This window comes from Trachurus trachurus (genome assembly GCF_905171665.1).
Source record: "Trachurus trachurus genome assembly, chromosome: 3".
In the NCBI taxonomy this organism is placed as follows: domain Eukaryota; kingdom Metazoa; phylum Chordata; class Actinopteri; order Carangiformes; family Carangidae; genus Trachurus; species Trachurus trachurus.
Window position 1 is genome coordinate 36,906,536 of NC_139893.1, and position 19,145 is coordinate 36,925,680.

A 19,145-nucleotide genomic window follows, 5' to 3' on the forward strand; every position below is an offset into this window, starting at 1 on the left:
GGTGATGTTGATCATTTTTCCAAGTTACGGTAGTTCGTGTTGTCTAGATCAGCTGGATCAGCTAGTTTCCTCTGAGAGAGTTTTGTTTTTCCCGCTTCTTGCCGACTGTCCAGACACGTCACAGACAGAGAGCCAATCAGCTCTGCCATGTGAGATGACGCTGTGGTGGGGCTCCGGGCTGACTGCCCCACTGTCCATCAAATTTCTGCCGTCTACATTAATGTATAAACGCTCTGAGCATGCTCAGTCGTGTTTTCTCCTGTACACAGTACTTTGCATTGAGAGAGAGGGGCAGCTCCAGCTCTGCCCTACTGACGCAGATCGCAGTCTGCACCGACGCAACTCCGTAACCAATCCATGGCTACCACAGACGCTAATCAGAAGAACTGCGGTCTGAAGCAGCGAGGGAGGGACAAATAAACCTCAACTAAAATCGTAACATAAATTATATATTATTTAGAAAAATGCTGTATTCGTAGATAACAAATTATACAAGATAATAACCATTGAAGATTAGAAATAACATAATGTGTTGGCACTCTTTTCCTCTCGTGATGACTGGTGCCCCACCTGCCCCTAATGACCAGTCGCCACTGCTCACATGTAAAGTGTTTCAGTTTGTGTAACTCCATCAGCTGTCAGTGTTTTTATGACTAAATGTTTCTCTTGAAAACAGCATGTGTCAGTGTTGTAGTAGATGATAAAAAGCTGGTGGATCATCCACACACACACACACACACACACACAAACACACACACACACACACACACACACACACACACACACACACACACACACACACACACACACACACACACACACACACACACACACAGCGTTCAAAAAACTGCAATCCCCTCGGTTTCCTCTGGGGGCTGGTGTCAGAAAGCAGCATTCTCCATAGACCCCCATGTTAAAATCGCCGACTTTACATCCTCAATAAACATGTTAAAAGCCTGGTGTCAGAACGTTTTTTGGTCTCAATCGATAGTTTCTACCCCCCGCACACACTCTGAGGGGGGTGAATTCTACTCTACAGTTTTACTGTTATTAGGTTAAAACTCTGGCCAATTAGGGCGCAGAGACGTTGAGTGACAGGTCCGAGCAGCTCCGTGGACAGCTGCTTCGAGGCCAGTGGGCGGGTTCTCGGCCGGCCAATCCAACATGGCGCTGTTCAGGCCGCCATACTTGAGTCACAAAAACGACTCCCCAAAACCAATGGATGACGTCACGGATGCTACGTCCATTCTTTTTACAGTCTATGGATGACACCAGGCTTTGATCATGTTTACTGATGTAAAATCGGCGATTTTAACATGGGGGTCTATGTAGAATGCTGCTTTCTGACACCAGCCCCCAGTGGCAGCCGAGAGGATTGCAGTTTTTTGAACGCGGAAGTGAGCTTCACTTCTCAGACCGACAACTGCCCCCTTGGTTCACAGCTGAAGAAGCTTCAGAAAGAACACGTTTAAAAAATCAAAGTCCAACAGCTGAAGCAACAGGAAGCAGGTTAAACAGTCACATAGAGAGAAAACAGCTACTTAATATTCATGAGAAGCTGCTGCTGCTTCAACACAGACGCAGTGACTCCGCCTCTTTACCTGTCAGCTCCACCTGTGGCTCCATCCATACAAACTCATGTTGAGCAGCCACATTGATCAGAGGTTTACTGACGATGCTCAAGACAACAAACATGTGAGGCTGAACTCTGTTAGCATGACAACACACATGTGACTCTGAACTCTGTTGCCATGACAACAAACATGAGAAGTTGAACTCTGTAAGCATGACAACAAGTGTATAAACATGTTGAATGAAGCTCAGAGACAAAAACCTGCAGACCAGCACACACACACCTGCACAAACACAAGTGTTCCACTGACCTCACTGATGTGGTTAGAATGTGGCCTACTTAAAGCACATGCTATCATTTAACTGCATTATTTTTTTCTTCTTCTTTACAACAACAAACATTTACATTTGTAGCAGATAGAAATTACTTCTTTTCTTAACCAACAACAAAACCACTGTATCTTGTTTTCACAAACATTTTTGGGTAATACTTTACAATAAGGGTCCCTTAATTAACGTTAGTTACTACATTATTAAGCATTAATATATAAACTAATGCTGAGTAATGCATACATAATGATAACTAATTACATTATTCAACTTTTACATTTATTAACTAACTTTGAGTAGTAAACATTAATTAACTGCTTACTAATAGGCTACATTAATTAATGTGTCTCCTAATCCTAAGTAATACATAATAATGATTGTTAATATATCTGTAAACAGTTAATTAATGCTTAATAATGTACTAACTAACGTTAATTAAGGGACCCTTATTGTAAAGTGTTACCCATTTTTGAACCCTTTTCTTTTTCTTGCATATCTTAAACAGTTCAACATGTCAGTCTATCTGGAGGCTTGTGTTGCCTCTTTGATCTCCTTAGTTCTGGAGTGGTCTCTCCAGACCTAGGAACAGGGACAGGTCTAGCAGCCTGCACAGACAGTCCAGCAGGTGCCACATTGGTGTGCTCTGACAGTCCCTCATGTGACAACTCAGTGTGCTCTGGTGTCACTGGCACCATAACATAGTCTCCAGAGCTGCTCACGCGAGGCTCTTCATACGGGATACCCCAGGGTGGGCATCATGTAGCTCCTCCATCACTTGTGCTCGCCCTGGAGGAGGAACAATCACTCTGGAGCCCCAGAGCAGACAACCATCAAGCACATGGGCGATCTCAAGCGCTCTTTTGAAGGTTAGCGTGGCTTCTCCCAACAACCGGCGCTGCATTCCGTCGTCATTAATCCCACAGACTAACCTGTCCCGCAGCATTTCCTCGAGCACAGCTCCGAACTCACAGTGCTCCGATAACTGTCTCAGCTCCGTGACAAACGGAGCCACCGTCACTCCCGGCTTGCGTGCATGAGTGTGTAATTTGAAGTGCTGGACAATTACAGACGGCTTGGGGCTGTGGTGATTCTGCACCATAGTCACCAGGTCTTTGAAGCCGATGTCTCCCGGTCTCCGCGGCGTGGCAAGATTACGCATAAGCTTGTACGTCTTGGCCCCGCACACACTGAGAAGAATCGACCGTTGTTTTCCCTCGTCTGTAATGTTGTTAGCCAGGAAAAAGTGCTCCAGTCTTTCAATATACTCCACCCAGTCGCCTCTTCGACAAACTCGGTGAGTGAACCGACGGGAGCCATTACTGTTAACTGCGCGCCAACTTCTTCTTTGAGTCACAGCGGTACCTACTCGGCATAAATCCTTGGCTTGACTTGTGCTTTTTAATCCTCGTTGCCAGTGTAGTAACCTGAGTGGTTGCTTTGCTTAGCAATAACACACGCAGACATAGGATACCGTGTTTGCTAATTTACTCACATTGGCAGCTCCATACACACATTAGCCAGCAGGCGGAACATTGCATGTGCAACACAACAGGTGTGCCTATACCAGGGCGGGGTAACACGAGCCCACTGACAAAGGTTCCGGGGGCACAGCCCTCTAACGCAGCAGTGATCTACATTCACTCTGCAACAATCATCATCATCATCATCATCATCATCATCATCATCATCATCACCATCATCACTGACCTCTGAGTGACCTCTGACTCTTCACCTTTTACCAGCTGCAGTAACATGGAGTCACAATCAGTCGCTGCTTCAAACTGAACTCCACACATTTGAACTGAACACAGACAGGTCCAACAGGTCCAGTCAGTGAACTCACCTCAGAGTCTCCAGTCTACAGTTTGGACTCTCCAGTCCAGCACACAGAACCTCCACTGATGAATCACTCAGGTTGATTATATTTATGTAGTTTCCACCAAGGTCCAGTTGTGTCAGGTGGGAGGGGTTGGACTTCAGAGCTGAGGCCACGACTTCACAGTGACTCTCTGAGAGTGGACAATCAACAAGTCTGTGAAGAGAGAAAATATCAAAGTGTCAGAATGAAATCAAATGAAAGCTGCAGTAAAAACACAGTTGATGCATCTGATGATAGGGGTGATGATGTGATGAACATCTGAGCTTCAGCTCATCTTCTCTGACTGAGTTTGACAGGAAACTCTGAGACCTGCACTGGTTTAATCTGGATCTGTGTTTTAGATGAAGATTCATCAGGTTTGAATAAAACCAAAGAGTGAAAATAAAAAAATCTAAATGAGTGTTTTTGTTGATTAAACAACAACAATCACAACGAGCTAAAGATCCACGTGTTGAAGCTCACAGCTTTTCACCTTAAAAAATAAAACACGTGGGCAGAGACTGGTCTGATAATAATAAATTAACTCCTGGATGGACAGGTATTTAAATCTTTTTCACAATTTAGAGATAAATTTGACTTACCTTCAAGTGATCTATATAGATACTTACAAATCAGACATTATGTCACAAAAAATACAGATTGGGAAAATATACGAAAGGAACCTACAAATATAGAAAGCTATTTCATACATCTGTTTGAGCACCGTTCTTTAACAAAAAACTAATATCCCACATGTAAAGTTAATGATGGATATGTCAGACAATACACTACACATCAAGTAACAATGGGAACTGGAGCTGAATGCAATAATAGATGATGACTCTTGGGAAAACATATGATCCAGATGCCACAAGGAGGTTGGGGGTTTGTTAATGATTGCAAGAAAAATTATTACTATCAATTGGATGAAGACTGACCCTCCCATGATCACTCAGTGGTTACAGAAAGTAAAACATGTCTACATGATGGAATATAGGCTATGACTGGACAGTTACAGCTAAAAGTACCTGTTTTTATGAGAAGGTGGACCCCGGTTATTGACTATCTCGCTTAGGACTCTTATACACTTATAATATATTCATTGATTATTATTATTATTTATTGATTTTATTATCTAAAATATAATTTAAAAAAAAGCATGACTCACTTGAAAGTCAAACTGAGAATAATGAAAATCAGTGAAAACTGTGTTCATCTGAACTCGATTAAACCACTGATCAATAATCATATTGATCATGTCTAGACTCACCGAGCCTTCCTGCAGTTCCTCACAGCTGGGATCATTCTCAGTCGTCCCTGATCTGATGTGTTGTACTTGCTCAGGTCAAACTGGTCCAGAACCTGCTCTGACATCTGCAGCATGTAGGCCAGAGCTGAACACTGGAACTCAGAGAGTTCCTCCTCTGATCTGTTCTCTGACTCCAGGAACTGTTGGATCTGCTGATGAACTGACTGGTCCTTCATCTCCGTCAGACAGTGGAAGATGTTGATGCTTCTGTCAGGAGAGATTTCATCACTGTTCATCTTCTTCAGGTTGTTGATGGTTCTCTGGATGGTTTCTGGACTGTGGTCTGTCTGACCCAGCAGACCTTCTAACAGCCTCTGGTTAGACTCCAGAGAGAGGCCATGAAGGAAGCGAACAAACAGGTCCAGGTGACCATTTCTACTGCTGAGGGATTTCTGCATGGCTCTCTGCAGGAAGTCATCCAGGGGTGGAAGACTGTTATTGATTGGTGGATGCCTGTGTGCCTTTAATCTAAAAAATGTGGAAAACTTCTTAAAGAAAGATTTTGGCTTTGGCTTTGATTCTCCCTTTTTGTGATCTTCTCCCAGGAAGTTCACTTGGCTTGCATCAACGTAATCTTCTCCCAGGAAGTTCTCCAGGACCTGTATGTTCCTGTTGGTGAAAGAGTGGAACATGTAGACTGCAGCCAGAAACTCCTGAACACTCAGATGAACAAAGCAGTAGACTGTTTTCTGGAAGATCACACTCTCTCTTTTGAAGATCTCAGTACAGAGTCCTGAGTTCACCAAGGCCTCTGTGACATCCAGACCACACTGGTCCAGGTCTTCTTGGTAGAACATGATGTTTCCTTCCTCCAGCTGTTCAAACGCCAGCCTCCCCAGCTTCAGAAGAACTTCCCTGTCGGCCTCCGTCAGCTCCTGTGGACTCGTCTCATGTCCTTCACCATACTTGTTCTTCTTCCTCTTTGTCTGGACCAGCAGGAAGTGTGAGAACAGGTCAGTCGTGGTCTTGGGCAGCTCTCCTCTCTGGTCTGTGGTCAACATGTGCTCCAGAACTGTAGCAGTGATCCAGCAGAAGACCGGGACTTGACACATGATGTGGAGGGTCCTGGACATCTTGATGTGTGAGATGATTCTTCTGGACAGATCTTCATCACTGGACCTCCTCCTGAAGTACTCCTCCATCTGGGCGTCAGTGAAGCCTCGGACCTCTGTTACCCTGTCAACACATGTAGGAGGGATCTGATTGGCTGCTGCAGGTCTGGAGGTGATCCAGACCAGAGCCGAGGGAAGCAGATTCCCCTGGATGAGGTTTGTCAGCAGCACGTTGACTGATGACGTCTGTCTGACATCAGACACAACCTCCCTGTTGTTGAAGTCCAGCGACAGTCGGCTTTCATCCAGGCCGTCAAAGATGAAGAGAAGTTTACAGACAGCCAGTTGCTCTGCTGTGACCTTCTGTAATGTTGGATGGAAAACATGGAGCAGCTTGAGAAGACTCAACTGCTGATCTCTGATCAGGTTCAGCTCCCTGAACGAAAGCAGAACCAGCAGACTGACATCTTGGTTCTCCAAGCCCTCGGCCCAGTCCAGAGTGAACTTCTGCACCGAGAAGGTTTTTCCAACGCCAGCGACGCCGTTGGTCAGAACCACTCTGATGGGTCTCTGTTGGACAGGTGAGACTGTAGAGACATCCTCTCTCTGTTGGACAGGTGAGACCGTAGAGACGTCCTCTCTCTGTTGGACAGGTGAGACCGTAGAGACGTCCTCTCTCTGTTGGACAGATGAGACCGTAGAGACGTCCTCTCTCTGTTGGACAGGTAAGTCTTTAAAGATGTTGTTGCACTTGATTGGAGTGTCATTGAAGGTCTTTTTCTTGGACGTTGTCTCCAGCTGTCTCACCTCATGTTGGGTATTAACCTCTTCACTCTGTCCCTCTGTGATGTAGAGCTCAGTGTAGATCCTGTTGAGGAGGGTTCCACTTCCTGTTCCACTTCCTGTTTCACTTCCTGTTCCCTCAGTTCCTTCAGTCACTCGTTCACATCTGCTCCTCAGACTGATCTTATGTTGATCTAAAACCTCCTGCAGACCACGATCTGCTGAGAGACAAGAGACAGAGTCAGACTGAAGACAGAGAGTCTGACAATCTGATCAGATTATTTAAGAGAGAAAAAACGGTGAATGTCATCACTCATAGTTTTTTTTTTTTTCCTTTATAAACAATACAAGTGTAAAAGTGTGTAAGACGGGTGAAAAACAAACATATATAGCAACACAGGACAAGACAATACACAGTGATAACTATTATAACCAATCAAATGAAATAACAAAAAAACAAAAAACAAAACAATAAATGAAAAATAAAAAATGAAATAAAATAACACAATTTAAATAACAAAGACAATGTTTTTGTTTAGGATACGCGTTGTGTGTGTAAGTGTGTGTGTGTGTGCGTGCGTTTGTGTGATGAGCATAAGTATGTTGGACTTCTGATGTAGATATGGCAAAAAGAAAGGGGGGAGAGATAGCAGAACAATAGTAAATAAATAATTAAATAGGTAGTAAATAATAATAGTGAGAGAGAGAAGAGAAGAAAAAAAAAACACAAGAAGAGGGCTTTGGGGAGGCGCCTCCTGCCGGCCCCCGCAGACCGGGACTTCCCGGGGTGGGCCTAGGGCGAGACTAGTCAGGACAGCAGAGGAAGAACAGAGTTTAATGTAATCGTAAATTTGTTTTCTGTGGTTTTCCTGTTATTTTTTGCGATATAATTCAATTGAAATAAATTCAGTAGTTTAATTTGGTATGATTCCTTGTTTCCTCTTTTTTTTTTTTCTTTAATTTTCTTTCTTTCTTTATTTATCCATTTTATTTCTTTATGTTTCCCTCTCCTCTCTCCCTCTGCCTCTAGCTGTTGCTTGCTTTGGGCCGCCACCAGACCCGTAGGAGGTGGCCGGTCCATTGCAGGTCAACTTCTTTATAAAACCGACCCCCCCCCTACGGGCGGGGTCAATTGTATATCGGGCCGACATGTTGGCAGAAAGCTGTCCTAAACCAGACCCACCGCCAGCACCTCCACCCCCAGGTACCTCCCAGCCCTTAGGGTCCAGCCCACCGCCATCCCATCCCTCAGATGAGGAAATGAAAAAGAGAGGAAAAAAAAACAGAACAAAACAAAACGAAACAAAGAAAAAACAGATAAGAGTGAGTAAATGTTGAGGATTAGTGTCAGATGTATGTGTGATATGAATGGTGGAATTAGTAATATTTATACTAATAATTCATTGATTAACAAAATAAATATGCCAAAACATGTTTACACACTGGTAAGGTTGACAGTAACAAAAATAACAACAATAATCAATAGAACATGAAGATAAGGAAAAAATAAATAAATAAACAAAATAAATAACCATAGTGACAACAATAACCATAATGATGATCTACCCTTTTCCCCTTCCCTCCCTCACCTCCCATCCCCTCCTTCCTCCTTCTTCCATCCCCCACCTCCCATCCCCTCCTCCCCCCCCCTCCCTCCCTCTTCCCATTCCCTCCCTCCCCCTGTTTCCCTCCCCTGCCTCCCTCCCTCTCCCTTTTTCCCTCCCCTCCTTCCCCCTTTCTCTGTCCCCAGCCCCCTCCTTTCTCCCCCCCTCCCCTCCCCTTCTTCTTCACTCCTCACCCTTATCTCTTCCCCTTCCTCTTCTCCCCTCTACTCTTCCCTCCTATTTGAACCAATTAATAATTCAAAAAACAATGTTGTTTAATGTGATGTGTTGGTGGAGGGAGGGTGATTGTAATGAGTAAATAAATAATGACAGCAATAATCAACAAAACATACAAAAAAAAAAAAAATCAAGTAAAAATCAAATATATAACCATGGTGACAATAATAACCATAATGCAAATCTTCCCTTTTCCCCTCCTCTCCTCCTCCCTCTCTCCCTCCCCTCCCCCTTTTTCTCTCCCCTCCCTTCCTTCCCCCTTCTTCCCTCAATCTCCTCCCCTTCCTCCTCTCCCCTCTGCTTCTCCCTCCCATTCAAACCAAATAATAACAATAATTCAGAGACCAATGTTTTTTCATCACTCATAGTTGATGGAAGCAGAACTGAGAACATCAGAGACACTCTGGTTTTTAAAAATGCAGCTTCTTGGATAAGATGTGAAACGTCTTCAGCAATCTACAACCAAGTCCAGATGACCTTGATCCAATTTTGTCAGAGTATGTTAATGTAACGCTGGGTGCTTGTTATTGTCATCTGAACTGAACGTTTGGCTCATGAGTAAAGACAGCACAGGAACAGCTTCTTCAGAAGAAGGCAAGGCAAGGCAATTTTATTTGTATAGCCCGTTTTTACAATCAGTTTGTCTCAATGGGCTTTACATGGCATCACAACAACATCCTCTGCCCTTAGACCCTCACATCAACTGAGGAAAAACTCCATGGAAAACCCTTTTAACAGGGAAAGAAGAACTTGTGTACTTTTTTAATGTCCACTCCAGAAAAAGACAAATGGTGCTGTGGCACTGCCATTACTGCACCTTATCACTCCACCCAGTGTAAACCAATGAAAACACTAAGGACAAACTACAGAGTAGAAAGTAGTTCCTAATTTTCACAACAACATACAGAATATTTTTTAATCACATTATGAATTTTTCTAATCATAGAAAACATCTAACCAATAACAAAATCCCTTTATGTTTCATTCAAACCAACTTTTCACAAAAATGAATTCCATCTTACATTAGTTTGAAAATATTGGAAGTTATTGTTCCTCATTACCAATAGTGACATCATTTTAAATGTCCATTATCCTAAAACAGGCCAAGTGTCAGGTAAAAGTTTAAAACTAAAAGAAGGACACCTGAACATGACACATGAAGCAAGGAGGAGGTTTGTTGTTTACATGAGTGTGGAAAAGTCTGGACCACATCATGGTTCGTCTAGAGGCCATTACAATACAGTTCCCTGTCATTACTGCTGTGGTTGTTCATCAATATATTTTATAATTTAACAAACACCTGTTGGTTTCATTTGTTTATTGATAGACCTACATTTTCAGGTTCAGATGAGTTTGTGTTATTGGACGAGTAAGACACAACAGTTACAAACACGTACCTGTCCAGTGCATCACACAGCTGCTCTGATTGGCTGTCTGCAGCTCACCTCTGGTTCTGGGTCTTTGTCCACACTGGTGACAGGAGGGTTCTCCTGAAGAACCAGACTGGTCCCAGTCTGAGGTGAAGCACTGTCTGCAGAACCAGTGTCCACAGCTGGTGGAGACTGGATCCTTCAGGACATCCTGACAGAGACCACAGCAGGACAGCTGCTCGTCCACAGAGACACCACTCCTCTTCCTCTCTCTGTGAAGACATGGACACATTTCTGTTTAATCTTTGTACTTCTTTGTTTTGACTTAGATCTTTGATCTTTAGTGACAAAAATCTGTTCTTGAGTCCAGGTGAACAGTTGTGACAAATTTGAAGACGTTCCCCTTGTTTCAGAGATTTTTCAGATTAAATTAGGATGAATTGATAAAATATTGGTAAATAAAAGACTTTACACAATTAAGACAAAATGTGAGACAAGTTGCAACAATCCCGCGTCCAAGAGGTCTGTTGCCGTGGCGTCTCTCCCGAGTGGACAGTAGGACACAAACTCTCTCTCTCACCCGCACCACAAACCGACAGACGCACGGACTGTGCGCACGTGTAGCCGATGTTAATCTGGCGCTCTGCTTTGTGTTTCAAGCCTTGGTCTGCCTGCAGCATAGAAGGCGTTGTGCCAGTTTCCCTTACCTTTACTATTTTAAGGGAAATTGCTACAAAGTGGTTTGTGTTTTCTGTGACTGTGGACAAACAGAATGTGACTTGGGAACTAGTTTGAATGGAGGAGGCGGAGATTCTAGTTTTGAATATTGCTCAACCCTAGTATAGTTTCTATTTTCCAACAATGAGGAACATGTATCTTGTGTCTTTAAACCCGGACTGGGTTGGAGAAGTTCTGTATTTTGCCTCTTTATCAATGTTTTCAATGCACCCATATAAAATAAAATAGAGTCTTCAAATCAGGCACTGAATAGAGTTAAAGTTTGATGCAGTAGAGTTTTAGTTTAGGGTTCTAGTACAGGCCTGAAATTCACAAAGTGACCATGCCATGCACTCACATCTAAATCTGGGTTAAATGGTGGAACTTCATTAGGGCAGTCAAATGTTGGAATGATATCTCAGTAAGAGTTAAAGCAGAAGTAAGCGGAATGTTTGTGTTAATATAAGTCTTAAATAGTTATATCTTCCGACAGCAATCACTTACATAGAGTGTTTGGTCTGAAACACGGGTCTGTCAGTCACTCTGCTCTGCTGTAAGCCCAGGAGAAAACTTTCCTTGTATCCTACAAGCTTTATCCAATGAGGAGAGAGAACGGCATAAAGGGGCGGTCCTCTCTGTGTGTGCAGCCAAGGGATGTGCGTGAATGTGGTGACGTAGGGACGAGGGCGGGGACTGCTAACTCCATCTGCTGACAGGAAGTTAGCCAAAACCACCGGATCGCTTACTTCTGCTTTAAGCATAAATTGTATAATAAATGAACACACTTTTGATTATAATGGAGGGCCTACACATTCTATGTTCTCCTTCACTATATAAGCCTTCATACACACATTTTTACACTACACGTGGATTGACTGTATTTTTCCAAATGACTTTCTTCCTGTCTGTCCACTCTGCTAAAATGCTGGATGATAGTTGCAGGTCTCTTACCTTGTAGCCGGAGGCTCATGACTGGAGGACGGATCATCTTTGGATGGATTATTGTCTTCAGGTCCTGGAGTCTCTCCTGTGTCCCCCTCCTCCTCTGCACAACCACTCATCTTCTGTACTTCAGTCAGTCTGAGAGTCAAACCAGTAACACTAACGGTTAGTGCATAAATACAGGAAGTAGACCCAGGTCTGACAGAACAGGAACTAACAAACACACACACAGTACACAGTTAAACACTGCACCTCATACAACAAACAGATCCTCATCTTCTCCACAGTCCACACAGAGACAACAGAATAACGACAGGACTCACCTGAGTAAAAACTTCAGCTTCAGTTCTCCGTCTGTGAGTTTAATGATTACCTAAGCAGAGCTCATCCTCTCTTCTGCTTCTACTGGGTGTAACCCATAGACTGTATATAAAACCTAGAGTGCTGGAATAAGAGAGTAACGTATGAGTCCCGTGGTCAGCCGTGTGCAACCCCTAATGGCAGGATATGGGTATTGCAAAAGTGCCCAGAAAACCCATTCAATACAATTATGTGTGTTGCCACACTTCGATTTGATTCTGCAATACATCACGATTCTTCTCACTTTTTTTCATTACTGCACATTGTGCACAACATGACTAATTTTTCATCACTTACTACAAGCAGTCGGATACTGTTTTGAACTCCTATTTATTTCAAATCACTCTTCTTAATATAAATGTCTTAAAGCAGAAGTAAGCGATCCGGTCGTTTTGGCTAACTTCCTGTCAGCGATGGAGTTAGCAGTCCCCGCCCTCGTCGTCACCACATTCACGCGCATCCCTTGGCTGCACACACAGAGAGGACCGCCCCTTTATGCTGTTCTCTCTCCTCATTGGATAAAGGTTGTATGATACAAGGAAAGTTTTCTCCTCGGCTTACAGCAGAGCAGAGTGACTGACAGACCCGTGTTTCTGACCAAACACTCTATAGAAGTGATTGCTGTCGGAAGATATAACTATTGAAGACTTATATTAACACAAACATTCCGCTTACTTCTGCTTTAAATGAGACGGTTTGGTCTTCGACTACGTCATTTTTGCGTCACCGTTAGTGTCCTTGCGTAACAAAGCGTTGCTCCTGTTGCCTAGCAACGCTGACAGCTGACCGTCACATCAAATCCTAAAGACTAATCGAGCTAATCGAAGATGGAGAGAGAAAAATTGCTTATTATATTTACAATCATGTATATCGGCGCCTGATGCTTCTCCGTCTCAGAGACCACCGCGGCCAGGTAAAGTAACGCCGGGTTCACACCGGACGCCGAAGCGCCGCGAATAGCCGCGGAACGGAGACCGCTTCCCTTCGGCGCCCAAGTTAACAGGTTCTGTAGTTCAGACCAGAGGCGACGCGCCGCGAAGCGCCGCGATTGCTCGCGCCGTGCATTTATCGTTTCGGCATCTGTTCTATTTTGTGCGCGAGCCGCAAGCAATCGCGTCAATCTTGGCAGGAAGTCACACATGAAACAACGAGAGAATCCGGTCAATTTTCAAAATAAAACACTTTTCAAAATAAAATACAGCGATTGACAAATGCGACCGTATTTATATTTGTCAGACTCTCAACAGAGAGCAAGAGAGATGAAAACACACACACAGGATAGGGAGACACGGAGTGGGCTGGCTGCAGGGAGGAGGAGGGGGGGTCAAAACACACAAACAAACAGGGAAAGAGAGAGAGAGAGGCAGAGACGAGTTGTTGTAAAGTGAAGGAGGACGTGAAATTAATCTTGGAAGTGAAGTACAGGGAGTTGTTTGACCCACAGCACACAGCATTATAATTATATGAGGTTATTTACTTATCCATGATGTAAAAAACACAGCTCTGAATGTGAGTAAACAACAGCTGAGGAGCAGAGGCGCTCGCGACCGCCGCGGAAAAATCAGCGTCTGGTGTGAACTGGAGGGACGCTTCGCTTCACGGCGCTTCCGCGTCCGGTGTGAACCTGGCGCACGGTTATGAAGTGTCACAGCTGTGGGTGGGTGTGTGTGTGCGCAGTGAAGGGGTTGATTGACAGTTAAGCAGAGTGGACGAGTTGTAGTGATTCATAATGAGAGAGTGAGTGGATGAATGGATGGTTTTATGTTGTGTGTTTTATGTGTGATACAGGACAAAAGTTTTTTTAAACATTACGTACCATTATTACTGTTACGCCAGGTTCACACCGGACGCGGAAGCGCCGTGAAGCGAAGCGGCCGCGGAAATCGCGCGCGAGCCGCGTCCCTCCAGTTCACACCAGACGCTGATTTCTCCGCGGCGGTCGCGAGCGCCTCTGCTCCTCAGCTGTTGTTCACTCACATTCAGAGCTGTGTTTTTTACATCATGGATAAGTAAATAACATCATATAATTATAACACCATGTGCTGTGGGCCACACAACTCCCTGTACTTCACTTCCAAGATTAATTTCACGTCCTCCTTCACTTTACAACAACTCGTCTCTGCCTCTCTCTCTCTCTCTCTCTCTTTCCCTGTTTGTTTGTGTGTTTTGACCCCCCCCTCCTCCCTGCAGCCAGCCCACTCCGTGTCTCCCTATCCTGTGTGTGTGTGTTTTCATCTCTCTCGCTCTCTGTTGAGAGTCTGACAAATATAAATAAGATCGCATTTGTCAATCGCTGTATTTTATTTTGAAAAGTGTTTTATTTTGAAAATTGACCGGATTCTCTCGTTGTTTCATGTGTGACTTCCTGCCAAGATTGACGCGATTGCTCGCGGCTCGCGCACAAAATAGAACAGACGCCGAAACGATAACTGCACGGTGCGAGGAATCGCGGCGCTTCGCGGCGCGTCGCGTCTGGTCTGAACTACAGAACCTGTTAACTTGGGCGCCGAAGGGAAGCGGTCTCCGTTCCGCGGCTATTCGCGGGGCTTCGGCGTCCGGTGTGAACCCGGCGTTAATGGACAGCGGGAGGGGGGAGGACTTTCGGGTTCTGTTGATCTGTGTGTAATAGTTTATTTTATGCCGCCTGTGATGGGCGCGTTTTGAGTTCAGTGAAATACAGAGACTAAGTAGCGACTTTGATTATTGCTTCCCTGGACGCACCAGTAGCGCGAGCCTAGATCCGCTTGCAGCAGTTGTGCCAGTTCCCCTTATATCCTTATTGTAAGGGAAATTGTTACAAACTGACATCAGAGTGTGTGATTGTAAATGGCGAGACTTTGTGTGTGTTCATTTATTAAGCTTCCACTGACTGTATCACATCTGTACATATGTCTTAAAACATGAAAAAAAAGCCTTGTCGGAATGGCGGGACGAAACTGTCGGAATGGCAGGACGTTTGCATGTCGGAATGGTGGTATGTCTGAATGGTGACATGTCTGAATAGTAGAATGGCGGAATGGCGGTATGTCGGAGTGGCAGCATGTCGGAATGGCAGCATGTAACCGTTTTTTTTTAAGGAACTACTAATGTAAAGATGAAGAAATGAAAAACCACTCATTATGTGTCACTTTAGGTCAGTGGTCACCAACCTTTTTAGGCCCGAGATCCCTGACCTCAACCTTGGTGACAGGCAAGATCTACCTATTGAAACGTTGAGAGTAAACGACAGCTGCAGATTGTATTTATAATTTGAGGCATTTTATCAAGCCTAACTGTAATTGAATTACATCAAACACTAAGGTCGAGCTTTCAAATTGATGCCACCAAGAATTGCTGTAACTGTAAGGCCATCTCTGTCTTGATAATAATTCACATTATACTTAATTCTTAATAACTTAATTTCAGTCCATCACAAAAAAATAAAGGCATGTAGCTTATTTCCCATCACTATGAGGAAATTTGTTAATAGTTCACAATAAAGGGAAAAAAAACAGATCATACTAACTCAGTGGTTCCCAAACTTTCCCTGCTGGGCCCCCCTTTAGCTGATAAGAAAATTTCCACTTTTTTGTGTAGCAATATTCCTACAGTTCGTAGTGATTCCATCAACGTCAGGACAATTAAGGGAAAACCCTGCCTTCACCTCCCAAATGACAGCTGTCAGATGAGCCAACTTTCCAGGTTGTGTGTGCGTTTAAGTCAGTATCTAAACAGCGCGCACAAGATGAACACACACAGAATGGTTTGATGTTAACGATTGTGTCGTTCACATCAGTTCACAGCAGCGCCGTGGCGCGCGAGCCGCGAGCAATCCTGTCAAGCTGGGCAGGAAGTCGCACAAAGAAACGACAGAATCCGGTTAATTTTCCAAAATAAAACACAATTGATAAATGTAATGATGTGAACGGGAGGGCTCCGGCTCGTCCATGATTTCCGTTACTCGAACTTCGCAGCGATTCTGCAGCCGGTTTACCACGCCCCCCAGTTTGGGAACCACTAACAGTATTAAGTGTTACGTTTATCAAGTGAAGCTTCATGCAAGTTACAACATTATCAGTATCAGAAAGAACTGTAATGTGCTGACAACATTCTCAGCCAGTGCAGCTGCAGCTGCATGTCTTCATGCAGCATCAACGCCATCAAAAGGCAAAACTGTTGCAGTTGCGTCAGTGTGATGGCTGTGACTGAGTACTGTGAGTGTCTTGTAGTTTTGCTCATAACACACAGCCAGGTGTCTGTCAGTCGTCTGCGCGGACCCATAGCGCACCTCCTCGGACATGTCCGTGCAAAGCTTTTTACTACCGCACCGGTGCCGCACAAACGTTGATATGCCCAGTTGATAACTGCCGGGCGCCGGCCACAGGCCACACTTTGCTCGGTGACGAGAACCCTCAACGTAACAACCACTCTCTGTGCAGCACTGATCGACTGTGCGTTCCTCTGTTTTCTTATCTCATTGGTTAATTTAATGCAGCACTTAAAAAAAAAAAAAAAAGCAAGCCGAACATCAATCGGGCATAATGTGTTTCTGAACTCATTTTTCCGGTATTATCAAGATCGACTGGGACAGTCTCCAAGATCGACCAGTCGATCACGATCGACAGGTTGGCGACCACTGCTTTAGGTCATAAAGGTTAACTATTGGACAGGTTATTGAGTAATGATTCTGTACCGATGAAGTAACTAGTTCACTAATCATCAAGTTGTGATTAACTTTCTATGAAATTTGATCATGAGTTAATGAAGAACTGATCATTAATAGTTCCTCATTAACTTTTCTGAAATTTGATCAGGGGTTCCTGAAGAACTGACCATTAACTAATAGTTAGTTAATCATTAGTTCCTCAGTAACTACTCTAATTTTGTGTATCTCAGTTCCCTAACTAACTACTCATTAGTTCCTCAGTAACTACTCCTCTGAAATTTGATCAGGGGTTCCTGAAGAACTGACCATTAACTAATAGCCTAGTTAATTAATCAGTAGTTCCTCAGCAACTACTGTAATTTTGTGTACCTTAGTTCCTCAGTAACTACTGTAATTTTGTGTACCTCAATTCCTCACTAACTACTCATTAGTTCCTCATTAGTTCTTCATTAGTTACTCATTAACTACTCTAATGTTGTGTACCTTATTGTAAAGTGTTACCAAATACTCTTCAAGGAACTCTCTTTTGGAAAAAGGTATGTGCCACTTAAAAATTCAGCATGGTAACCATTTTCAAGATGGCCACCATTTCTATGAAATAGTCATAATGTCTGCTTTGTCTGCCTCCTCTCCTTTGACCTGTCCGGCTTAGTTAAACTTGCCAGGGATACAAAATCCCTGCCAGCATAGCTCTCAGGTTCATTAGAGTACACAAGCCTCTCCACCACGAGAACTGCCCATTGGTCCGACCTCCCATTGGTTCGACCTTCCGTTACTCCGACAAAATCAACCACAAGTCGGACCAATAGGAGGTCGAACCAATGGGTGGTCCCGTTAGTTCGAACTGTCATCGCTACTTTGTGACAAGCTGTTCCATTGATTGGAGCATTTGGCTTTATCTCTCTCTCTCTCTCTCTCTCTGTGAGAGAGAGCAAAATAATGAGAATTACTGAGAGAGAGAGAGCTCTCAGAAACACACAAACGCACATCACACACACTCACACGTGGCCCAGAAAGGAGCCAGATCATGTCAGATCGCGCACAACCATCATAAATGCTGATCAAGATGTGTAAACTGATAATCAAAGCCCCCCCCCTCCCAGAGTATAGAGTAAAAGAAATACACTTTTTTTTTCTCTCCCCCCCTCCGCTCGAGCGTGGCTGAACCTGGCTTGAACTCACTTCACGGGTGCGAGCCTGCTTCAGCCGCGGCTCCTGCTGACAGTAGACTGAGAGAGGGAAAAAAAGTAAATTTCGCTTTGGTTAGGTTCAGGCAATGAAGAAAGGAGTTGGTTAAGTTTAGTAAAAAACACCAGGTAGACGCTAGACAGGCTGGAAGTATAATGAGCGTTATATGTTATTAATATGAGGTGCTTGTTTTGCAGTTAATTATGCACATGATCCGTTTGATCCCAGAAAGGAAAAAAGGATCAATGCGCAGCCTCCGTTTCCTTTCTGATTGCGTCCGTCTGTCCGTTCTGAGTGGGAGAGAGAGAGAGAGAGAGAGGACCCAATCCACCTGTCTGTATACCTGTCTGTAATGTAAGTTTGATTTGATATGAGTGTCAAGGTTTAATTATGGACACTAATGAGCGCGCAGCAGTGCGTAAAAGTCGTGCGTAATGACAGCTTCTCGTTGGTGAAACACAATAAACTGCACCTCTTCTTCCACGTGTGTCTTATTGACAGGTGGAGCCTATATGAATAATTATATAAATGCATAGTGAACGGTAAAAATGGAGAGTTGGACTAATGCTAACTAGTTCAGTTCGAACTAATGAGGACCTCCCATTAGTTCGAACTCTCATTACTCCGATTGTCGGACCAATGGGAGTTCGAACCAATGGGAGGTCGAACTAATGGGAAGTCGGACTAATGGGAGGTCGGACCAGTGCCATGGACCCGGCTACAGTATGAGCAGTATTTATATAACTCAATAAAGACACACATAGAGCCACAAACGCAAAACAAATAACACAGCAGCAAAATATTCCGTTTTTAGCCTGTTAGCCTAGCTGCCGACCGCTTTTACCCATGCTTTTACCTCTGAACCATGACGTGGGTGATACGTCACGTGATAGAGGTACGTACCATTATTCCGTGTCTAATAACGGCAGAAACGACTCGCCATTTATCAATTTTCAAATAAATGTGGCTCGATGTTAATTATTATAAAGTTAATGTGAACTTACTTAGATATAGTTTGTATAAATGCAAAATAAACATCTTTAGGCTGAGCGCCCACCCCCGTTCCCTCTTTGAAGATGGTACAATCCACCCTGTCGCACTTTTTTTTTTCTCTCTCTCCGCTTGGAGTCCGTTGAAATTTGAAATACACCGCTACTTCGGAGGTCACCGGCGGCTGC

The 19,145-nt window shown here is 44.0% G+C and overlaps 1 protein-coding gene across 1 annotated transcript; it reads right to left on the minus strand.

Annotated features, from left to right (window-relative positions):
• Positions 1 to 5,026: 5,026 nt before the first annotated feature.
• Positions 5,027 to 12,114, minus strand: LOC311001823 (NLR family CARD domain-containing protein 3-like; the record flags this gene model as incomplete). Its single annotated transcript, XM_083992994.1, has 5 exons — positions 12,098 to 12,114; positions 11,784 to 11,912; positions 10,161 to 10,387; positions 6,836 to 7,125; positions 5,027 to 6,691 (listed from the first exon to the last, which is right to left on the minus strand). Exons 2-5 carry the CDS (start codon positions 11,891 to 11,893, stop codon positions 5,027 to 5,029), a joined length of 2,292 nt encoding a protein of 763 aa, XP_083849120.1. The 5' UTR covers positions 11,894 to 11,912; positions 12,098 to 12,114.
• Positions 12,115 to 19,145: the final 7,031 nt, after the last annotated feature.